The sequence below is a fragment of the Callithrix jacchus genome, chromosome 8 (assembly GCF_049354715.1).
Source record: "Callithrix jacchus isolate 240 chromosome 8, calJac240_pri, whole genome shotgun sequence".
NCBI lineage: Eukaryota > Metazoa > Chordata > Mammalia > Primates > Cebidae > Callithrix > Callithrix jacchus.
This window is the reverse complement of record NC_133509.1, coordinates 96,564,725-96,584,057: the sequence shown is the minus strand read 5'-3', so window position 1 is coordinate 96,584,057 and position 19,333 is coordinate 96,564,725. Positions and strand designations below refer to the sequence as shown.

Genomic DNA, 19,333 nt, shown 5'->3' with positions numbered 1-19,333 from the left:
TTGGAGGCTGACATGGGCAGATTGCTTAAACCCAGGAGTTTGAGACCAGCCCGGGCAACAAGCTAAAACCCCGTCTCTACAAAAAATACAAAAATAAGCCAGGCGTTGTGGCACATGCCTGTCCAGCTACATGAGGGCCTGAAGCAAGAGCCTGAACCCAAGATATCAAGGCTGCAGTGAGTCGTGTTTACAGTGCACTGTAGCCTAGGCAACAGAGTGAGACCCTGTCTCGAAAACAAACAAAAAGAATATTATCAAACAGAAAAGTAAAAGGCATCTGTGATTTAGCCATCCAGATATTACCACAGTTAAGACTTCTGTGCATTAAAATGTTTATATTTTTACCAAAAATATTTGTAAATTTTGCGATTTAATTTTGCAAATCGGTAAGCTTTTTTCACTTAACATATCCTGAACATTTCTGTGTTCGTAAAGAAATAGAATAACATGACTTCTAATGGCTTCAAAATAGTCCGCTGGATACATATAAAATAATTGATTCAGATTCTTTCCCAGTTGGTGAGCACTGTTGTGATGAATCTCATTATCAGGAATCCCACTCTCTGATCACCACCTTCCACACTTCTAGTTCACTCCTTCCTGGTCCTACATTCCAACTCTAGCAAACTTGATTCTTCCTAGTCCTAGATTCCATCAATCCTACCACTTTCTTCACTGCCTCTCATCCTTCTCATCATTGCTTTCTTCTTCCCCCAGCTTAAAATGCTGTGGTCTGTCTCTGTACACCTCACTTGAATACTTCCTAAACGCTTGCATCTTCCCACTGCATTAGACCCACTTAGCAAAACTACACCCTGGTAAAATCCAACACTGCCTATATCAATGCAGCTAAACAAGGCTGGATAAAAACACTCTTGAACCAAACAGCCTCACATGAAATTCATGACCACTAGTCTCAGGTGGATCCTCAATGCAGTGAAGCAATCTTTCTACTTTTCCCTACTCCATTTTCTCCCACTCTCTTGGCCCAGTGCCTCTTAAACTATGTGTTTTGAGGACTAGATGTTTTTCTTTCCAATCCATTATAGTCCAATACTTTTTAAAAATACAATAAAAATGTTATAGCAATGTCAAGTGCTATAAAAATTTCTAAAAGCTTACCCTCACTTTCTGTACGCATCTCCTGGCAAGCCAGTAACCAAGGGCTCCCCAACTGGCCACTTTGTGTACTGCAATCCTAGATGACAGATCGCAAACCGCCAGCACCTCCCCACCTCATTCACTCTCAGTTCATCACCTTGCTCCCTCTTTCACTAAAAAGGAATGAAAGACAATCAGTTCTTACTGATATGCAAATGATGTTTACAAAGATTATCACTATACTCCTATAATTGTTTCTCTGCTGCTTTGCAAAAAAAATGAAAAATAAAAATAAATCACACCAAAACGAATACAGACTAGAATGGTTTGTTGTTGGTGTTTAGAAAGCAGCAGTTCTGGCAAAGTAGCTCTGCTAGTTGTAGCAAACCGTATACATAAAACTTTTGTGCAATCTAGAGTGACTTTTTCCAAAGATTGTTAACTGTTTCAAGGTGGAACCATTGGAACCTACTGAACCACAGTGGAAAAGACAACTACTTAGCCTAATTGAGGAGAGGGATACTATGTATTTCCATGGCAACTGTACATGGGTACATGGACAAGGTCTGTCATCTTTTTAGAGACTTGTTTTATATGCCCCCGACCTTGTCCCCATCTTTTTGTTTTCTTTGAATGTACTTTAAAAAAAAAGAATTAATAAAATTATTTCAACCTTAGAACCTTAAGATGCCTTCAAATGGATTTATGTTAGTCCTTGGGGCGTCAATGTGTTGCTGCTTATTTAAATACAGTTTGGTGGGAGCCCCAAGCATCCCAATGTCCTCCCCACACTTCCCAGATGCCTTCATCTTCCTGTGAGCACCTGAGCTAGGAATCTCAGGTGACTTAATCTGGTTTTCCAGTGCTGAAGTGGCTACATTGTCTGGGGTATATACCGCATCTGGCATCAGGAAAATTTAGGACACAGCCACACACAAGGAATTTAAGAGCAGAGGTTTAATAAGCAGAAGAAAAGAGAAAGAAAAACAGCTCTCTCTGTTGAGAGACAGGGGTCTTCCAAGCAGAAAAGATGGTCTGGCTGTGGATGTGCCTGATTTTACAATCCAGCTTGAGGAAGTGGTGTCTGATTGAGGTAGGGCTCACAGGATTGGTTTGATCAAGTGTGATGTTTGTATAGCACACGCAAAAGCTAGTCGCCCTACCCTAACCTTATGCTCATGAACTCTCCGTGTCTGGCACCATTTTGTCTGCTCTTTACTGTACACATGGCTGGCAGCTAAGGGAAGATGGAGCCAACATGTCTAGTCCCTAGTTGCTGCCAGCATTTACCAGTGCAAGCTCCCAGCTTGGCTGTGTATGTCTGCAGCTTGACTTTACAGGCTGCTCTGTTAGAAAATGATTTGGAACTGCTTTTCATTAAAAAGAAAAGCCTTACCGAGGACTCCGATACCCTGTCTGCCTAAGTGATTTCTTAACTCCTGTATCAGTGCCTACTCTATTGAAAAATTAGGTTTTCATTCTTGAGAAGAAATTTATGGAAGTGTGTGTTTCGTATCACAAGTTCACATGCAAATTTTTAAATTTAATTTCCTTGGTGCAACTTATGCCAAATAATTATGAAGATTTTTTTTCCTGGGTATTTCAGAAAGGCTATGAAGTTGGAACAGGCAAATCCTGGCTATGGAAGCTTTAATTCATCTACCTCATTTTTTACTTTTTATAGTCATAGCCTCTGCTTTCTTATTTTAAGACAACTGAAGTATTCCCAGGTCCTGTCTTAAACTTAAGAGTTGATGTATTGGTGGGAAGAACTGAATGTTCAAGGTTATTTTTTTATTCCATTTTTTTGGTAATCTCCTTTTATACATGTAATAATATTGAGCATATGACTCATTGTTGCTCTAATGATTTAACAAGAAAGGAGAAAGAAAGATCCCAGCTTATGGGCCGAAAAGTCTTTCCCTGTATATGGAAGGCCCTGATGGAAAGGTAGACCTAAGACCACCAAGTTTTGCCTCTTAAGTTATTGCACCTTGATGTTGGGATTCCCCATTTTGTTGGTTTTTCTGTTTGATTTTTTGGCCAAGCTGTGCTTTTCCTTCTGGAATTGTAAGTGAACACAACAATACGATCTGCTTACACTGTAAAGTGGATACTGTTACAGAGAACACAGCAGTGGCTTTCTCACTGTTGAGATGATAATGTCTTGTGAGTGCATGATCCACAGAGGAAATCCCGTAATTGCACCACTGATGCTGTCTGCTGAAAAATAAATTTTGAATCTTTTTCTCCATGTCAAAAAAACAATCAGAAGGGACCAAACTTCCTTTCCATATATTCTTTCTTCCCTTTTATTAGACATGAATTGTTTGTGCTTCCATCTCAGGTCAAATCCTCCATTTATGTACAGATTCCAGCCTGGAATCAACTCAACAACACTGTTCCATCAATTCTTTCTCTCCTGCATCAAAGACTTTTCCCTTTCTACTGAATTATTTCCATCAGTGTACATGCTCTTATTTCTCCCATCTTAAGAAAAAAATCTCTTGCTCCCACTTCCCCTCCAGCCTCTTGATTCCACTCTCCTTTAGTACTGACTATATGCTCTTTCCAGCCCCTCTTCCTTAGCCAACTCCAACCAGGCTTACCCCACCATTCCATTACATTGATTTCTCAAGGTCACTAAGGAAATCCACTTTGTAAAATCTGGCAGTCAACTGTCAGTCTTTGAAGCAGATATTTTCTGTGGTCTATGTCATGTTCCCTGGGCCCACCTCTGATTTCAGCCAAAGCTGCAGATGGTTCTACACTCACCAACAGCATTCCTTAACAAACATCCACCTCACCTCTCTGTACTTTCTGCCTCAAGGTTTCAGTCACAGGAGCTTGCAAAGCCCAGAAGTAGAAAAGAGTTAACACTCTCAAGAAAACCCTCAACCAACAGGGACCAGACACATGGCCCAGCTTCCCATTTTCTGAGCAGAAAATTTTGGTTGGTGCTTTATATCCTTCTTAAATGTCTCAGTAGAGCTGACCCCACAGTCTAGAGCAAGCATCTCAAAAACACACCCTTTACTGGCTTTCTTCTTCTACTGTCTCACTTCCCTACTCTCTCATTCCAGTTCCTGGGATCATCTCTCAAATAAATACCTTGTCCACCATTCCTGCCTTAGAGAACCCCAACTAAGATGATCCTCATCTAACTTATACACCACGTTTGACATGGCTGATCATTATCTTTCTTGAAACAGATTTTTTTTTTTGGCTTCTAGGATATTAAATATCGTGTGTTTCCTCCTGCCTCACTGACTGCTCCTTCTCAACCCTGCTAATTTTTCCTCCCTTAACTCTGGATCATTGGCCACATGTCTCTCATGCCTTCGCTTACGCCATTGAGGATGTCAAATCACGGTGTTAAACATCACCCAAATGCTGATGACTCCCATATTTCTATCTTAAGCCCAAATCTTTCCCCTAATCTCCAGGCTCAAACACCTAACTGCTTATTCAGTATCTCCAATGGGATGTTTAATAGACATCTCATATTTGGCATTCCCAAAACAAAATTCCTGATCTCCACTCCTCCCTGACCATCATCCGCCCAAACCCACTCCCTCCACAGTCTTCCCTTCTAAATTTATGATATCTCCTGCCTTGCAGTTCCTCAGGGCAAAAACTTTAGAATGATCTTCAATATCTCTCATACTCCATATTCAGTCTATCTGCAAATCCTGTCCTATCCTCAAAATAGTATGTATGTATTTATGAAATAGTATATGTGCATATATATATAAAATATTATGTTGGAGATAAATGTGTATATATCTCCAAAATCTGACTGTTCTCAGAATTTCCGCTGCTATTCTCCTGCTGCCCTCATCTGTTGTCTACATTCTACCTAACTGGTGCCACTGTCACCCATCTTTATTGTCAAAGAGGCAGCCAGAACAATCCTGTTAAAATGTATGAGTTATATCACATTGCTTCTGTTATCAAAACTCTTCATAGCTTCAAATCTCATTCAAAGTAAACTCCAAAGCCTTCCCACCAGTTTCCAGGGACCATCACATCACATCTGGCATCTATCACTTCTCTACTCTCCCTCCTCCTGCACTCCCTTCCACTCACTCTGCTCCAGGTGGGGTAACCCCCAACCATTCCTCAACCACACCACATACACTCCTGACTCCTCCTTTTTATATCTCTTTGCAAACATTGGAGATAACATCTGAGTGGGAAGATATAAAATTCACATGTTAATTTTAAATGTTACTTGTCAGAGTCTTTTCTCCAGCTGTGTCAGTTTAGATTTATTCAAACCACTCAGGTTTATTGCTAAAGGACTAGACCCTCTTTCATGGGTCTGTTGGATTTTGCTCCCAAAAAATGAAGAAGTAGAAAAACTGCCTGGGCATTATAAATGATAAATAAATAACAACATAACTGCCACTCTACTCTTGTTTTTTTTTTTTTTTTTTTTTTTTGTGAGACGGAGTTTCGCTGCTGTTACCCAGACTGGACTGCAATGGTGCGATCTCGGCTCACTGCAACCTCTGCCTTCTGGGTTCAAACAATTCTCCTGCCTCAGCCTCCCGAGTAGCTGGGACTACAGGCATGCACCACCATGCCCAGCTAATTTTTGTATTTTAGTAGAGACGGGGTTTCACCTTGTTGACCAGGATGGTCTCGATCTCTTGACCTCGTGATCCACCCACCTCGGCCTCCCAAAGTGCTGGGATTATAGGCGTGAGCCACCGCACCTGGCCTACTCGTAAGGTAAATTATTTTTCATAATAGTTTCTAGTAGCTTAATAGTCATCCTATTAAATATACATGCAGATGGTCCCCAAATTAGGATGGTTCAACTCAAGATTTTTTTCAACATTACAATGGTGTGAATGCAATATGTATCCAGTAGAAACCGTGCTTTAAGTACCCTAAAACCATCCTGTTTCTCACTTTCAATATTCAGTAAATTACATGAGATATTCAATAATTTATTATAAATATAGGTTTTGTGCTAGATGAGTTTGCCAACTCTAGGCCAATATAAGTGTTATGAGCATATTCAAGGTAGAGTAGGCTAAACTATGATGTTTGGCAGGTTATGTGTATTAAACACCTTTTCCATTTATAATATTTTCAACTTACAATGGGTTTATAAACAACCCCATCATAAGTCAAAGAGCATCTGTATACATCTGTAGTTCCATGCAAAATTATAGTCTAATTAATATACCAATGGCACAAGATAAGTTTGTTCCTTTAACCTTCCTTAGGAAATTAACTTGGACTCAGAATTAAATAGATTCTGAAAATGTAAACATGCCTAAGTCACCTTTTGACTTGAAGGACTCTGTCTTTGATTTATAGTTAATGAATTATAAAAAGAGACAACCTTCTGGACACCAAGCTAACAATCAATAAATTTATCTTGGTCCTTGTAGATAAAAAAAACTCATATAACCTTGCTTCCCCATTTCCTACACAAGCAAATGTGATGAGAGAAAAACCCAAGATGCTAGATTTTCACTAATATGAAACAAGCAAAAGAAAAAGCCCACAAGTCCTTTTCTATATATAGGCAGGGTGGGAGTGATGGAGATATCCACTGTGCATGCCATGGGCTAAGCAAGTGGGGAAAAAAAGAGTAAGCAACAGTTTTTATAAACTTAGGTAAGTGTGGAGAAAAACACACTGCAGAAAACTGCTGCTCCATATGAATGTATACACACATATATACACACGATAGAGTAACCACAAGTGATGCGTATGTTTCTAGGGAGGCAATCAATGTTGGGCTCCTCTCTTTCCTCACTTTGCTAAATTGGTCAAAGGAGTCCAAGGAAACCAGTTTTCTCCCTAAACAAATGCACAAGAAGGACTCCCAGATGGGCTGACTTTCTGGGTTGGCAAACCAAAGCAGTGACATTATAAACATTGAACATGTGAAAAAAAGGAAAGGCGCAAGCAAAAGCCAATCCACTTACTATTTCTTACTAGAGTAATAGTGGCAAGGGCCTCTGAGAGAGGTATAAGCCAAGCGCATACACGCTTGTGTGTGTGTGTGTGTGTGTGTGTGTCTGTGTTTATAGTATAATTTTTAAAACTAGGTAAATTTAGTATTAAAAAATCAGGAAATGCCAAAAGAGATTTTAAAAATCAATAAAGTATATTTTTAATTTTTTCATTCAACAAGTTAGCCCCTTTTGAAAAAAGTGGCAAAATTACATTATTTACGAGATAATCACTAGATATATAAATACCTTAATTCACAGTGATGTGATCTAGAACTCAAGTTTAAAGTTGCATAATGAATACTAATGATTTCTTTCAATCTTACAAATATATCTATACCTGTATATATATGTGTATATGTGCATATGTGTGTGTACACATACATCGGGGTGTGTAGTGTGTGTGTGTGTGTGTGTGTGTGTGTATCAACCTAATATATGTAGGCTAAAGTAAGTGTTCTGAGCATATTTAAAGTACGGTAGGCTAAACTATGATGTTCATAGGTTATGTGTATTATGTGTACACATTTTCAATTTACAGTATCCATATGCATGTATATATAGACACAGTTAGACATTAGATCAAAAGTCCAAATTTTATGTCCTTGATGAATAAGATGTCCATGAGAAATCCTAATAATTCCAAAGGTAATCACAGACTGAAAGACCTCTAATAATAAATTGTGCTCCCACTTCTATTTCCTTGGGAAGCTCCTTAAAAACTCATTCATTCCCTGTGCCTGAGTTTCTTCATTTGCAACATGTAAGTGTCTTCGTTCATTCAAGCTGCTGTAACAAAAGGCCATATGCTGGTGGCTTAAAAACAATAACAATTTATTTCTCACAGTTATGGAGACTGAAAAGCTCCAAGATCAAAGTGTCAGCAGATCTGCTATCTGCTGAAGTTCTGTTTCCTGGTTCATAGATGGTACCTTCTCCCTGTGTCAAAGGTACCAAGAAGATAGTAGAAGGAGCAAATGAGCTGCCTTAGCCCTATTTTATGAGGGTACCATTCCAATTTATGAGGGTACCGCCTTCATGACCTTATCACCTCCCATAGGCTCCACCTCCTAATGCCATCACCTTGAGGGTTAGGATTTCAACACATGTACTTGGGGAGACACAAACATTCAAACCATAACAGATTTCTCATTGCAAATTAAAAACTGACCCTAAATGTAGCAATTGTGAAAAAATGCCCAGCCTCTAAAGGGCCCCAGTGACTCAAAGGTCCAAATTATGTTAATTCTTGTGACTTTAAAGTTCTGTTTGGGGCAAGTAAAGAACAAGGCCGGGTGCGGTGGCTTTTGCCTGTAATCCCAGAACTTTGGGAGGCTAAAGCAAGTGGATCACTTGTGGTCAGGAATTTGAGACCAGCCTGGCCAACATGGTAAAACCTCACCTCTACTAAAAATACAAAAAATTAGCTGGGCATGGTGGCACATATCTGTAATCCCAGCTACTTGGGAGGCAGAGGCAGGAGAACCACTTGAACTTGGGAGGTGGAGGTTGCAGTGAGCCAAGATCGCACCACTGCATTCCAGTCTGGACAACAGATTGAGACTCCATCTCAAAAAAAAAAAAATGAAAAGTCCAACTCCACACTTTAAATCATTAATAATACAACAGGCAATAAGCCTCTGTGTTTACAATATCAATCTGACTTTTAAAAATCCTAATCAACTTTCTTTCAAATGAAAAATATACGTTGCTTTTTAAATAATCTTTCACAGCAAAGTCTCAGGATACAAAATCAATATGCAAAAATCACTAGCATTCCTATACACCAACAACAGGCAAGCAGAGAGCCAACTCATGAATGAACTCCCATTCACAATTGCTACAAAACAAATAAACTACCTAGGAATACAGCTAACAAAGGAAGTGAAAAACCTCTTCAAGCAGAACTACAAACCACAGCCTAAAGAAATCAGAGAGGACACAAAAAATGGCAATACATTCCATGCTCTTGGATAGGAGAATCAATATTGTGAAAATGGCCATACTGCCCAAAGTAATTTATAAATTCAATGCTATTCCCATTAAACTACCATTGACATTCTTTACAGAATTAGAAAGAACTATTTTAAAATTCATATGGAACCAAAAAAGAGCCCGATTAGCCAAGACAATGTTAAACAAAAAGAACAAAGCTGGAGGGATCATGCTACTGGACTTCAAACTATACTACAAGGCTACATAGTACTGGTACAAAAACAAACATATAAAGCAAAGGAACAGAATAGAGATAAGAAATAAGACTGCACACCTACAACCATCTGATCTTCAACAAACCTGACAAAAATAAGCAATAGGGAAAGGACTCCCTATTTAATAAAGGATACTGGGAAAAGTAGCTAGCCATGTGCAGAAAATTGAAATGGGAGCCCTTCCTTAAACCACAGAAAAAAATTAACTCAAGACAAACCTATAAAAACTCTAAGAGAAAATCTAGGCAATACCATTCAGGACAAAGTCATGGGCAAAGATTTCATGATGAAAATGCCCAAAGAAATTGCAAGGTAAGCAAAAATTGACAAATAGGATTTAATTAAAGAGCTTCTGCACAGCAAAAAGAAATTATCAGAGGAGAGAGATAACCTATAGAACAGAAGAAAAATTTTGCAATCTATCCATCTGATGAAGGTCTAATAACCAGAGTCTACAAGGAACTTAAACAAATTTACAAGGAAAAAGGCAAACAACCCCATTTAAAAAGTGGGCAAAGGACACACCAGATACTTCTCAAAAGAAGATATACATGCAGCCAACAAACATATAAAAAAAAGCTCAACATCGTTGATTGTTAGAGAAATGTAAATCAAAACCACAGTAAGATACCATCTTGTGCCAGTCAGAATAGCTATTAAAAAGTCAAAAAACAACAGATGTTGTGGAGAAAAAGGGATGCTTTTACACTGTTAGTGGGAGTGTAAATTAGTTCAACCATTGTGGAAGACAGTGTGGTGATTCCTCAAAGACCTAGAGGCAGAAATTTGACCCATTGTGGAAGACAGTGTGGTGATTCCTCAAAGACCTAGAGGCAGGAATCCCATTACTGGGCATATACTCAAATGGACAGACATAATTCTATTATAAATATACATGCATATGTATGCTCATTACAGCACTATTCACAATAACAAAGACATGGTGTCAACCTAAATGTCCATAAATGTCCGTGGTACATATACACCATGGAATACTATATAGCCATAAAGAGGAACAAGATCATATTCTTTGCAGGGACATGGATGAAGTTGGAAGCCATTATTCTGAGCAAACTAATGCAGGAACAGAAAACCAAACAAACACCACATGTTCTTACTTATAAGTGGGAGCTGAATGATGAGAACACATGGACACATAGGGAGAAACAACACACTGGGGCCTGTTGGAGTCTGGAGTGGAAGGGAGGAGGGAGAGCATCAGTTATAATAGTTAATGGATGCTGGGCTTAATATGTCGGCGATGGGATGATTTGTGCAGCAAACCATCATGGCACAGATTTACCCTATATAACAAACCTGCACATCTGGCACGTGTACCCCTGAATTTAAAATAAAAGTTTAAGAGAGAATAATAATTATTATCTTTCAGCATAACTATTATTTTCACAACAGCCAGTTCATCTCCTTCACCCTTTCACAGGTTTAAAACTCAAGAAAACATAATGTTGGCCTCAAGAGTAATCTTAAGAACATTCTGATTCACTCACTAATGATTACCAACACATAATAGGGCAAATAGAAAGGTTAAGGCATTTTCATTCAAACCAAAGCAATAGATTTTTCTCAAATGCATCTGATGTGGAGGGCACTGAAGAGATAAATATAAAAGAAACTTTTCATTGAAATCCTTACAATTTAGTTACTGGGTAGACATAATAAGGTTAGATAAAAATTCTTTTTTTTTTTATTTTAAGAACAACCAACACCATTAAAAATAGGCAAATGACATGACCAGACACTTCTTCAATGCAAACAGCTAACAAACCACATGAAAAAATGTTCAACGTCAGAAAAATGTAAATTAGCCCAGATGCAGTGGCTCATGCCTATAATCTAAGCACTTTGGGAGGCCGAGGCAAGGGGATCACCTCAAATCGGGAGTTCAAGACCAGCCTGGCCAACATGGTGAAACTCCATTTCTACTAAAAATAAAAATTATCTGAGCATGGTGGCGGCCACCTGTAACCCCAGCTACCAGGGAGGCTATGGCAGAAGAATTGCTCGAATCCTAGAGGCAGAAGTTGCAGTGAGCTGAGATCATACCATTGTACTCCAGCCTGGGTGACAGAAGCAAAACTACATCTCAAAAAAAAAAAAAAAGGAAAAATGCAAATTAAAACCACCCTGACATACCATCTTACACCAGTCAGAATGACTATTATTTAAAAGTCAAAAACAACAGATGTTGGAATGGATGCAGAGAAAAGGGAAAGCTCATATTGTTGGTGGGAATGTAAATTAGTTCAACATCAATGGAAAACACTATGGAGATGTCTACCAAGAGGAAAATAAATCATTATATTAAAAAGATACCTGTGGAAGTGGAGGCAGCAGAAGATGGCCAAATAGCAGCCTCCACCAATCATCCTCCCTTCAGGAACATCAAATGGAACAATTATCCACACAAAAAAGCACCTATATAAGAATCAATCAAAAATCAGGTGAGCAATCACAGTACCTGGTTTTAACTTCATATCACTGAAAGAGGCACTAAAGAGGGTAGGAAAGACAGTCTTGAACTGCCAGTGCCACCCCTCTCCCACCTCCTGGCAGTGGCCACACAAGGTGAAGCATCTGTGCACTTGAGGGAGGCAGAGCATGGCAATTGTGGGACTTTGCATTGGAATTCAATGTTGTCCTATCACAGAAGAAAGCAATACCAGGCCGAATTCAGCCAGATGGAGCATTTAGATGAGCCCTAGTCAGAGGGAAATCACCCATCCAAGGAAATCACCCAATGTTAAAAGCAAAATTGCTCTGAATATAATCTGTCAGAAAAAATATCCAATGCCCTTTTCTACTTTGTTTTGGAATATATACACAAACTCAATATGCTCTCTCATGTAAAATACCGACATTCTAAATTTACGCGAATCGAAAAAAATCTAAATATTATCTAGGCACCCCAATGTTTAAAGCAAAATTTCTCTGAATATAATCTGTCAGAAAAAATATACAATGCCCTTTTCTACTCTGTTTTGGAGTATATACACCAACTCAATATGCTCTCTCATGTAAAATACCGAAATTCTAATTTTACGCGAATCGAAAAAAATGTAAATATTATCTAGGCACCCCAATGTTAAAAGAAAATGGCTCTGAATATAATCTGTCAAAAAAAATATACAATGCCCTTTTCTACTCTGTCAGAACTTGAATTTCAGCAAGCCTTGCCACCATAAGCTAAACTGTTCTGGGATCCTAAATAAACTTGAAAGGCAATCTATGCCACAAAGACTACAACTCCTAGGCAAATCCAAATGTTCTACTGGGTTCAGAACCAGTGGATTTTGGGGGACATGTGACCAGCTGGGGCAATTAAGAGAGTGCTTGTGCCACCCCTCCCCCAACTCCAGATAGTGCAGCTCACAGCTCCAAAAAAGACTCCTTCCTTCTGCCTAAGGAGCGGAGAGAGAAAAGAGAATTTTGTTCTACAACTTGGTTACCAGTTCAGTTACAATAGGATAGGGCACAAGACAGATTCTTGAGGTTCCCATTCCAGGCCCTAGTTCCTGGTCATCATTTTTAGGCAACCATGGTCCAGAAGGGAACCTGCTGCCTTGAAGAGAAGAACCCAGTCCTGGCAGGATTCAGCACCTGTTGATTCAAGAGCCCTTGGGCCCTGAAAAATCTGCAGCAACAATCAGGTAATACGTGCTATGGGTCTTGGATGAGACTCTAAGACATGCTGACTTTGGGTTTGATCCAGCACATTTCCAGCTGTGGTAGCTATAAGGGAGACTCCTTCTGCTTGATAAAAGCAGAGGGAAGATTAAAGGGGCTTTGTCTTACAGCTTAGGTACCAGCTCTGTCACAGAAGAGTAGAGCCCTAAGTGGGCCCTTGGGGCTCCCAGTTCAAGGCCTTGGCTTTTGAATGGTATTTTTGGACCTGCCCTGGACCTGGGTGAGACCCAGACCTGGCAGAATTCACCACAAGCTGATTAAAGAGTCCTTGGGCCTGAAGTGAATATCTGCAGTAGCCTAGCAGTACTCCCTGTAGGCCTGTAGTGGTGGTGGCCACAGGGAGACACTCCTCTGCCTGTGGAAAGGAGAGTGAAGACTGGGAAAAACTTCATCTTGTAGTTTAAGTGCTAGCTCAGCCACAGTAGAATAAAGCACCAGGTAGACTTCTGACTTCAGGGTCTGTCTCCCAGAGAACATGTCTGAACCATCCCAGGGCCCAGAAAAGCTCAGCACACTGAAGGGAAGGATACAAGTTTAGCTGTTTTCATCACCTGCTGGTCACAAAGTCCTAGGGTCTTGAGCAAACACAGGCTATAGCTAGGTAGTGGCTACAATGGGCCTTCAGTGAGGCCCAGTGTTGTGCTGGTTCCAGGTCTGACCAGCACAGTCCCAATGGTGGTGGCCACAGGGGTACTAATGTCATCTATCCCCCACCTCTAGACAGCTCAGCACAGAGATAGAGACTCCTTTTATTTGGGAGAAAGTAAGGAAAAAGAGGAAGAGTCTGCCTGGTCATCAGATCATTCTTCCAGATTTTATCCAAGACCACCAAGATGGTACCTAAGTTTGCAAGAGCCACAGCATTACTGGGCACAAGATGTGTCCTAATGCAGATATGGCTTCAGTGACCAAACACTTAGATGACAACACCCAAGTCCCTTCAAATACCTGGAAAGCTTTCCCAAGGAGAATGAATACAAACAAGCCCAGACAGTGAAGACTACAATAAATACCTAATTCTTCAATGCCCAGACACAGATGAATATCCGCAAGCATCAAGACCATATGGGAAAACATGACCTCACCAACTCAATAAGGCCTCAGGGGTCAATCTCAGAGAAACAGAGATATGTAACTTTTCAGACAGAAAATTGAAAATAGCCATTTTGAGGAAACTTGATGAAATTCAAGATAACACAAAGAATTCAGAATCCTATCAGTTAAATGTAACAAAAAGATTAAAATAATTAAATAGAAACAAGCAAAAATTCTGGAGCTGAAAAAATGCAATTGACATACTGAAGAATGCAATAGAGTCTCTTAATAGCAGAATTAATTAAGCAGAAGACAGAAATAGGCAGCATGAAAACAGGCTATTTGAAAATACAGTAAGAAGAGATTTAAAAAAATAGAAAACAATGAAGCACATCTAGAAAATTGTCTATAAAAGGCAGAGTGATTGACCATAAAGAGTAGATAGACAAACAAAGGTAGAAAGTTTATTCAAATGAGTAATAAAGAGAACTTTCCAGACCTAGAGAACGATATGAATATTCAAGTACAAGAAGGTTACAGAATACCAACCAGAGTTAACCCAAAGAGGACCACCTCAAGATATTTAACAATCAAACTCTCAAAGGATAAAGAGCCTAGAAGCAGCAAGAGAAAAGAAGCAGCAAGAGAAAATAAACAGCATATAATACAATGGGGCTCCAATAGATCAGGCAGCAGGCTTTTCAGTGAAAACCTTATAGGCCAGGAGAGAATGGCATGACATACTTAAAGTGCTGGGGGGAAAAAAGACTTTTACCATAGAATAGTATATCTAGCAAAAATATCCTTCAAAGATAAAGGAAAAATAAAGACTTTCCCAGACAAACAAAAGCTGAAAGATTTCATCAACACCAGACGTGTCCAACAAGAAATGCTAAAGAGAGTACTTCAATTAGGAAAAAAAGGATGGTAATGTGCAATAAGAAATCATCTGAAGGTGTGAAACTCACTGATAATAGTAAGTACAAAGAAGAAAACATATAACATTCTAACTGTGGCATGTACTTAGTAGGAAGACTATATGATGAACTGACCAAAAACAATAACTACAACAACTTTTCAAGATGTAGACAGTACAATAAAATATAAAGAGAAACAACACAAAGTTTAAAAGCAGGGAGACAGAGTTAAGGCATAGAGTCTTTATCAGATCGCTTTTTGCTTGTTTATGCATACGTTGTTAAGTTGTTTTCAGCTTAAAATAATGGGTTATAAGATAGTATTTGCAAGCCTTATGGTAACCTCCGATAAAAAAAATACAACAGATACACAAAAAATAAAAAGCAAGAAACCAATTATATCACCAGAAAAAGAAATTGCCTTCACTAAAAGGAAGACAGGTAGGAAAGAAGGAATAGAAGACCATAAAACCACCAGAAAATGACAAAATGGCAGGAGTAAGCTCTTACTTATCAATGATAACATTGAATGCAAATGGACTAAACTCTCCAGTCAAAAGACACAGACTGGCTCAATGGATGAAAAAGCAAGACCCAATGATCAGTTGCCTACAAGAAACACTCTTCACCTATAAAAACGCACATGGACTGAAAATAAAGAGATGGAAAAAGATATTCCATGCCAACGAAAATTGAAAAGAGCAGCAATCACTGTACTTTATATCAGACAAAATAGATTTCAAGACAAAAACTATAAGAGGAGACAAAGAAGGTCACTATATAATGACAAAAAGGTCAATTCAGCAGGAAGATATAGCAATTTTAAATATACATGCACCCAACACTGGAGTACCCAAATACATAAAGCAAATATTAGAGCCAAAGAGATAGGCCCCAGTACAATAATAGCTAAAAATAAGGGGTGTGTCCTACTTCAATACCCCATTCTCAATATTGGACAGATCTTCCAGACAGAAAATCAATAAACATCAGACTTAATCTGTACTATAGACCAAATGGACATAATGCATATTTACAGAACATTTCCCCAACAGCTATAGAATACACATTCTTTTCCCCAGCACATGAATAGACCATATGTTAGGTCACAAAACAAATCTTAAAACATTCAAAAAACTGAAATTATATAAAGCATCTTCTCTTAACAACAATGGAATAAAACTAGAAATCAGTAACAAGGAATTTTGGAAACTATACAAATACATGGAAATTAAACAATATGCTCCTGAATGATCAATGGGTCAATGGAGAAATTAAGAAGGAAATTGAAAATTTTCTTGAAATAAATGATCATAGAAACACATAGGTCCCATACCAAAACCTGTGGGACATAGCAAAAGAAATACTAACAGGGAAGTTTATAGCTGTAAGTGCCTACATCCAAAAAGGAAGAAAACTTTCAAATAACCTAGTAATGCATTTTAAAGAACAAGAGCAAGCCAAACACAAAATTAGTAGAAGAAAACAAATAATAAAAATCAGAATAGAAATGAATGAATTTTAAATGAAGAATACAAAAGATCAATGAAAGAAAAAGTTGTTTTTTTTGAAAAGTTAAACAAAATTCACAAACCTTTAGCCAAACTAAGATAAAAGAGAGAATATCCAAATAAATAAAATCAGACACAAAAAGAAGACATTACAACTGATACTGCAAAAATTCAAAGGATTATTAGTGGCTTCTATAAGCAACTACATGCCAATAAATTGAAAAATCTAGAAGCTGATGAATACCTACACATATACAACCTACCAAGATTGAACTACAAAGAAATCCAAAACCTGAACAGACCAGTAACAAGTAACAAGATTGAAGCCATAATGAAAAAAGACTCCCATTAAAGAAAAGCAGCCCAATGGCTTCACTGCTGAATTCTACCAAACATTTAAAGAACCAGTACCAATCCTACTCAAACTATTCCAAAAAATAGAGTAGAGAATCCTTCCAAATTCATTCTATAAGGCCAGAGTTACCCTGATACCAAAACCAGACAGAGACACCTCAAACACAGAAAACTGCAGGCCATTATCTCTGATGAATATTGATGCAAAAATCCTCAACAAAATACTAGCAAACTGAATTCGATAACACATTAAAAAGATCATTCATCATAACCAAGTGGGATTTATTCCTGGGATACAAGGATGAGTCAACATATGCAAATCAGTCAGTGTGGTACATCATATCAACAGAAGGAAGAACAAAAACTATATGATCATTTCAATTGATGTTGAAATGCATTTGATAAAATTCAACATCCCTTCATGATCAAAACCCTAAAAAAAATGGGTGTAGAGGAACATACCTCACCATAACAAAAGCCATATACAACAGACCCATAGCTAGTATCATACTGAATGAGGAAAAACTGAAAGGCTTTCTGTAAGATTTGGAACACAACAAGGAACACCCACTTTCACCACTGTTATTTGACATAATACTGGAAGTCCTGGCTAGATCAATCAGACAAGAGAAAGAAATAAAGATCATCCAAATTGGAAAGGAAGAAGTCAAATTACCCTTATTTGTGGATGATATGATCTTCTATTTGGAAAAACTCAAAGATTCCACCAAAAAAAACCTGATTAGAACTGATAAATTCTATAAAGTTGCAGGATAAAAAAAAATCAACATACAAAATCAGTAGCATTTCTACATGAAAACAGTAAATAATCTGAAAAATCAAAAAAGTAATACCATTCACAATAGCCACACATAAAATTAAATATCCAGGAATTAAAGAAGGAAAAGATCTCTATAATGAAAATTATAAAACACCAACAAACTAAATTGAAGAAGGCACTGAAAAAATGGAAAGATATTCCGTATTTGTGGATTGGAAGAATTAATACTGTTAAAATGTTCATACAGCCTCCCAACACTTCAGGAGGCCAAGGAGGGTGGATTATGAGGTCAGGAGTTCAAAACCAGCCTGGCCAACATGGTGAAACCCTGTCCCTACTAAAAATACAAAAATTACCTGGGCATGGTGGCAGGCACCTTTAATCCCAGCTATTTGGGAAGCTGAAGCAGGAAAATTGCTTGAACCAGGACCTGGGAGGCGGAGGTTGCAGTGAGCCAAGATTACGCCACCGCACTCCAGCCTGGGCTTCAGGGTGAGACTCCATCTCAAAAAAAAAAAGTTTATACTACCCAAAGCAATCTACAAATTCAATGCAATCTCTATCAAAATACCAATGACATTCTTCACATATACAGGAAAAAAAAATCCTAAAATTTACATGGAATCACAAAAGACCCAGTATAGCCAAAATGATCCTAAACAAAAAAAAAAAAAAACTGGAAGAATCATATTACCTGACTTCAAATTATACTACAGAGCTATACTAAACAAAACAGCATGATACTGGCATAACAGCAAATACATAGACCAATGGAACAGAATGGAGAACCCAGAAACAAATCCACACACTTACTGTGAACTCTTTTTGGGCAAAGGTGCCAAAAGCATACACTGATAGTCTCTTCAATATTGAACATTGAAAAGATAGTCTCTTCAATAAATTAGATAAATGCAAATCAAAACCACATTGAGACACCATCTCATGCCAGTTAGAATGGCGATCATTAAAAAAATCCGAAGACAACAGATGCTGGAGAAGGATGTGAAGAAATAGGAACACTTTTACACTGTTAGTGGGAGTGTTAATTAGTTCAACCATTATGGAAGACAGTGTGGCAATTCCTCAAGGGCCTAGAAATAGAAATTCCATTTGACCCAGCAATCCCATTACTGGGTATATATCCAAAGGACTATAAATCGTTCTACTATAAGGACACATGCACACAAATGTTCATTGCAGCACTGTTTACATTAGCAAAGACCTGGAACCAACCCAAATGCCCATCGATGATAGACTGGACAGGGAAAATGTGGCACATATACACCATGGAATACTATGCAGCCATAAAAAATGAGTTCGTGTCCTTTGTAGGGACATGGATGAACCTGGAAACCATCATTCTCAGCAAACTGACACAAGAACAGAAAATCAAACACCGCATGTTCTCACTCATAGGCAGGTATTGAACAATGAAAACACATGGACACAGAGAGGGGAGCATTACACATGGAGGTCTGTCGGGGGGAACTAGGGGAGGGACAGCAGGGGGTGGGGAGTTGGGGAGGAATAACATGGGGAGAAATGCCAGATATAGGTGATGGGGAGGAAGGCAGCAAACCACATTGCCATGTATGTACCTATGCAACAATCCTGCATGTTCTTCACATGTACCCCAAAACCTAAAATGCAATTATATATATATGAGGGAAATTTTAATTATCAGCCCACTGTATTGATAAAAAATAAAAATAAATAAATGGTGGTGGGAAAACTGGATATC

The 19,333-nt window shown here is 38.4% G+C and overlaps 1 protein-coding gene across 15 annotated transcripts in view; it reads right to left on the bottom strand.

Annotated features, from left to right (window-relative positions):
• Window positions 1-19,333, bottom strand: part of SYT16 (synaptotagmin 16) — a 294,214-nt gene that overhangs the window by 244,068 nt on the left and 30,813 nt on the right. The window contains exon 2 of one of the 15 annotated variants that reach the window (XM_054240011.2): window positions 1,123-1,274. The exons of the other annotated variants lie outside the window; for them this stretch is intronic. Coding sequence (XP_054095986.1) covers window positions 1,123-1,141 — 19 coding nt within the window. The 5' untranslated portion in view covers window positions 1,142-1,274. The remainder of the gene's footprint in view (window positions 1-1,122; window positions 1,275-19,333) is intronic. 15 annotated transcript variants of the gene reach the window in all.